A 6,000-nucleotide genomic window follows, 5' to 3' on the forward strand; every position below is an offset into this window, starting at 1 on the left:
TTGGTTCTAGGTAAGACCATTATGAATATAAAACGTTTAGCTGTTTTAGACTTTAAATAGGTTATATTTTATTTATATAAATTTTAATAAATTGCTTATATTTTGAAATATTTGTTTTTTGAGCTCTTGATTAATGATTTTGAATAATAACATTTAATACTTGAATTTTCTTTACTGTCTTAGGAAAGAGAAGTTTTGAAGCCAAAAGAAACATTGAAAGCACAAGAGGAAGAGAAGGTAGTACATGAAGACAATGACTGGGGTACTAAGTTAATTATTTACAAAGCTCTTGTTAAATGCCTTATTTGCTTATTGAAGCTCTTAAGTTTTAAAACATACACTTGAATACCTTTTAAATGTGCTCTGAAAACTATTCACTTTAACAAATCGTGGTTCCCTGGACATTAAGCTGTACCTCAGCATTCTTAAGTGGAACTCTAAATGTTTCTGTATTTACAAGTTTTTGTTATTGCATAAGAATTCTTATTTATTGTTGCTCTTTGTCAGGAATTTCTGTTGTTTCTGAAACTACTGAGGAAGAACTTAGGATGTCTGAAGGCGAATCTGTACCTGGTCTTGTAGAGGGTGTTACACTAGCTTACACAAAACCTGCCTCTACTGAGGTGACTCATTAATAACCATATACCTTATAGAATACTGATAGTTTTAAATATCAAGAAATGATGTAAAATACGAGTAAAATGGCAGCTTGCAGGTAGGACCTATATTAACGCTCAGTTATACTTGACATAAGACATTATGTTAGGCCTATTATAATTTTAAATACTATGTTCTTTACCTAGTCCTTTAGGGTTGTGCAAAAAAAATACTATTATCAATCACGTTTCTATTTAAATCCTTAATGGGTATTAGATTAAGAATATCGTGTTTAAAAATATAAATAGGCTTATAATTAATTATAATATCATTTCAGCAGTGTGTAAAAAGTGTTCACATAGTAACAGTTGATATTAACAATAGTATATTAGCAGGAAATCTAATAACACTAACATTTATATATTCCATGAGAAATTGGTTCATACTAATTATTGTACTTCACTAATAAATACATAAGTGATGGGTATGTGTCAGATTATATTTTAAATTAAAGATAAATAATAAAAATCCCTACTTTTCCAAAGTGGAATGATTTTATTTGTGAATATTATCTAATTTTGACCAATGTTCTTAGCTACTGTTAGTTGAACAATGATCCACTCTATGTTAAATAAAATATACAGCGAGTACTTGGATTTATATGTTGTTAAAGGAATGCTTTATCTTCTATTTTTCATTTTAGTACACTGAGGTTGAGTATGTTATGTTCAAACATTTTGCATTGCAAATCAGCATATGTAACAGCTACATTCAGTATAACGTTGTGGTGGAACGGAATGTATAAGAACAACATTTTGACATTATTTAGTTTCCAATAGGAAGTGTGATGCTACAGAAAAGTTGTCACATTTTTAAGAATAATGTGTAATGGTCTTTCTAATGCAGAATATGTACATACTTGTCATAAAGGAGTATTCAGATCAGGAATTTATAATTTCCAAGACTGGGATATCCATTTTAACCAACTAGAGGAACTGGGAACACCCATAAAGAAACCTGTAACAAGTCATACACCAGCCATAGTAAACAAAGTGCAGTGTGTTGTGTAACAAGTGAGAAGTTTTAAACATGAAATTTAAAGGTAAAATTCATTCACTTTCCCAACTAAAAGGATGCAACACAATGAGAAAGGATATCCATCTAGATAAGTGACTTGTAAATAAGCTGCTTCCAGTACATATCTGTTCAACTGTCACTCACCAGGTATAGTATCTGTAGATTTCTGTGCATTTGGAGTGTTGAAACAAGTGTTACGAACTGTTATACTTGTGAAGTAGATTCATTGTGAAAAGCCTTGGGAAAGAATGGTGTGCATTTTATGTGATATCTTTATCATGTAATCTTTTGCAAAGACACCTACAATGCAGAGCTATTTTCAAGATGAAATGTCATCAGATAGAGCATGACCAGATGTGTTGGCATAGAATGTAACAATGTGAAGAGGCTCCAAAATTGTTTTACTATATAGCATACTCAACTTCTGTAATATCATGTGATCTATAATTGTCATAAGTAAAAATCACAATTCTAAGACTTGAGCGGTATTTTACTGACACCTTTGTTTTTATATTTCAAAGGAACCTCAAGGGGAAAGTGTACAAGAAAGTGATAAGTCCCTGGAAGAACTGATGGCTCAGATGAAATCACTCTGATTTGGAGTTTGTTTGTTTTTCAATAAAAAATGACTATTTATTGATGAAACTAATGGCTCGGGACATTATTCTGTACTTTTGTGTTCATTCCAATTTTTTTATATTATATTTGAAATGTTGTACAATTCCTGGTTAGTTTAATCAATGAAATATATTTTTATTAGGAAAAGGTGGGTAAAGGTGTCAGTTATCTGATAAACATGTTAATATATTTTCAAAAATCATGAACTTTTTAACATTAGGCTAATATTTTCTGTTAACTGTTATAACACTTCAAAATATCAAATTGTATTTTATCTATGTACATGGTTATATCATGAACTGCTATGTGTTGAACAAGTTTGGGTTATATTGTGGTATACATTATACCATATGAAACAAGTTTTTTTGAATTTTTTTACTGCTGATTTATAGTCATTTTAAATTAATGTTGTTTTTAATGGCTGCTGATTTATACAGTCATTTTAAATTAATGTTGTTTTTAATGACTGCTGATTTATACAGTCATTTTAAATTAATGTTGTTTTGAATGGCTGCTGATTTATACAGTCATTTTAAATTAATGTTGTTTTTAATGGCTGCTTTCTTAATGCTAATTTGTTATGTATCATTCTGTTCTGATTTAGCCTGAGGTTACTAACCCAATTAATAAATCCAAAATAAAAAGAAAGACAGGTATGATGCTTTGTTCACAGTTTTATTCACTAGCAGTAGGGGTACTTTTTAGATGTAGGCTGTCCTTCATATTTTGTTAATTATTCTGGAGTTTAAGAACTATTTATTGTTTATATTTGTGGTGCCTAGTTAATGATAGTGAGATTCAAACTGGCAGTGCATAACATTTTTAAGAGAAATGAGATATTTTTCTGTTTTTTACTATTGTAATTTTTATAGTACCTTGTTAATTTTTTAAAATGAAACTAAAATGTCTTTGTTTATCCTCCTCAAGGTTTATTGTTTATTTTGGATATTTCATTTGACAGGAAGAAAAACTTAAACTTTACCTGTTTTTAGATATTAAGGGTTGCTGTTACTAATTTCAATGTTTAGTAAAGAGAAAGAATCATTTGTGCTAGGCCTTTTTTTTATCTTTTCCAAGGAGTATAAGTATTTCTGAGCTCTCCAAAATTTGTACTGGTTCCCACCCCTGTTGATGTTTTCCAAAAAATGTAGTGAAAACAAATAGAAAAAGAACACAATAATATACCTAAATCTTCCATGGTTTCTGAATAAGTTTCTGTAGGTTAGGAGTTGATCACTTATTGAGTAAAGACTGAATTAATGAATGTATTATCAGTCTATTCTGGTGTTTTGTTTTGATCATATATTAACAAACCCTCATATTGTCAAGAAATAAGGGGAACTTGATATGTGACTTGCAGGTTCAAATCCCCATCACTTGAATATGCTAGCCTTTTTAACTGTGAGGATATTATTATGTCAGTCCTGTTGTCCATTGGTAAGAGTAGTGTGTTGTTTTGACTAGGTGTGTTCTCTGTGATCTATCTTTGCTAAATTAGGAATGGCTTGGCCAGATGGCCCTAGTGTAGCTTTGTGCAAAATTCGAAACAAAGCAATCTACAAGTTTCTTCCAAATTTGTTTTAATTTTTGGTCTTGTGCTTCTTGACGGAACATCATTTTTGTAAAATGTTTTCAGTCAGGTGGGTTCTTTTGAATTTTTTTGTTGAAAATAGTGCAAGGTCTAGTCCGTGTAACAAAACTGAGTTGATTTCTTTAATCACTTTTTACTGACCCTACATTCACACAAGTTGAAGACCTAAGTTCACAGTAAACTTTGCAACAAAAGGTGCTTATTGTTCTAATTTTTTTTTCATTGGACATATTCTGTTAAAAACATAATAGACTTAATGCTGATGTCTTATGACAGGTCTAACTTGTATATGTTTAAACCATGACAAAATTATGCAGAACTAGATTCAAGAAATCATAAGTTTTATAGAAGGGTCATTGTGGTTTGTAACCTTTGTCTAAACTGAAGGGATTAGTGCAAATAACACAATAGTCAGCTGCATTCCTGTTTTCTAGAAGTAAAATTATGAAGTTAGTTTGAAAACTTCTGTAGCTGATTTAAGAAATACTAGAAGTAATTTCAATTAAATTCCTCCAGTGACTTGAAGTAAGTTTGCAGGTTTGAAGTTAAAATTGAGTTTTGGTGTTCATTGTGGACAAAGCGCAGATCACCTGTTTTATAATTTTGTGCTTAACAATATAATCAACAAACCAACCAATAATTAGAAGCACTAAAATGATAGTCAATGACTTTTGTGTTTCTTCAGTTCATTAGTAAGTGCATGATTTTCAAAAATGGTTGAAGATTCATTAGACATTGGAACTTTTCATGACCTCATGAAACTTTGTAGAATGGATGGCAACTGTTTGTTGTGAGAACATAAGTGTAGAGGGCGATGTTTCAAAGGTCTTCCACCTTTTGTCTCTAGGTCAGAAGGCAGAAGACTTTTGCAACATTGTCCTCTACATTTGTGTCTCCACAATGGCAGTTGCCATTTCATTCTACAAAGTTTCATCATGAATACTTTGCCTGAACAGTCCATCAAAGAACTTTCATTACCTGTTTTTACCAGTGACTAATGGTAAATAACATCAAGTACGACAGTAACTTGAAGACCTAAAGGCAGGAAACCATGAAAATCTCATCAGAGAAAAATAACATTGGTGTAGGGTTTACAGTGTTTAAAGTCCAGTGGTTTTTGCAAGGTTTGATGGAATCAAATGTGAATGGTTTTTTGCTGTGTTCTTCTCACTTATATAGCACATAACAATGACTTCTCATCAAGTTAATGGCTTCCTAAATACATTGGAAATGGATCCACATTCTAGTAAGGCTGAAGTTACTGTAAACTAGCTCCTTTTCAGTGGTGTCCTAGGCATACACACGTTTTAAAATACTGTATACACAAGTTGCCATGTTTACTCTCTGAAACCGCATTTTCCATTATGATACATTATGTATTTGATGAAAAGGCCAATGTTAAATCACACGTTTTAACAAGCGTTTCAGAGATTCAGTGCAGTCCACATCAGTCTTCAGGCCTCTGACAAGATTTTGTTTGTCGAACCCTCCCACATAGGTTTCAGATCAAGTTTCTTCTAAACTGGGCCCTTTTGTCCTGAAACTCTCCACATTTATTATCACCATTGTTTAGCTTATGTCTTGTAGGTATCTTTTTTATAAAACATTAAACAAAGAATACAAGAAAATTGAACTTCTAAAGAAAACAAGGAGACCATAATTTCCTACTAATGATTTTTGTGAACAGGCTTGTACATATTAAAAATGTTCTGTTCAAAGGTAGAGTTATATATACCCATTATTGGTGTATTATTACCTTATTTCATACACACCTAAATAACTTTTATTACAGCCGATATAGTAAATTAAAACATATGTATACATTGAGGATGATTTCCTAAAACACCAATACAGTATACTGGCGTGGATTGAAGCATAACACACCACACAGTTCCAGTAAATTGCGTAAAATAGCTTTACGGAAGTGATAATCGAACGTCAAGAATACCAAAAAAAAGAATTAGACCATCGACTGTCAAACAAAATTATAACAACAGCTAAAAATAAAATAGATATTGATACTTACTGTCAAATAATCACGGAATGTCAACAAACCGCAGCAAATCAGAATACCAAAACAACAACATAGAACTACAGGGTGTTCGGAAAGTCACTGT

General features: G+C 31.4%; 1 protein-coding gene across 4 annotated transcripts in view; it reads left to right on the forward strand.

Annotated features, from left to right (window-relative positions):
* The window catches only part of Uba5 (Ubiquitin-like activating enzyme 5), a 67,297-nt gene extending 64,357 nt beyond the window's left edge, over positions 1-2,940 (forward strand). For 2 of the 4 annotated variants that reach the window (XM_076479947.1, XM_076480022.1), the window contains exons 10-12: positions 184-262; positions 508-623; positions 2,196-2,940. In XM_076479947.1, the coding sequence (XP_076336062.1) occupies positions 184-262; positions 508-623; positions 2,196-2,270 (270 nt within the window). In that variant the 3' untranslated portion in view covers positions 2,271-2,940. Of the gene's footprint in view, positions 1-183; positions 263-507; positions 716-2,195 lie in introns of all 4 variants that reach the window. The other 2 variants (XR_013021060.1, XM_076480132.1) reach the window with 2 other exon arrangements.
* The last annotated feature ends 3,060 nt before the right edge of the window (positions 2,941-6,000 follow it).

The sequence above is a fragment of the Tachypleus tridentatus genome, chromosome 1 (assembly GCF_004210375.1).
Source record: "Tachypleus tridentatus isolate NWPU-2018 chromosome 1, ASM421037v1, whole genome shotgun sequence".
NCBI classification, from domain to species: Eukaryota; Metazoa; Arthropoda; class Merostomata; order Xiphosura; family Limulidae; genus Tachypleus; species Tachypleus tridentatus.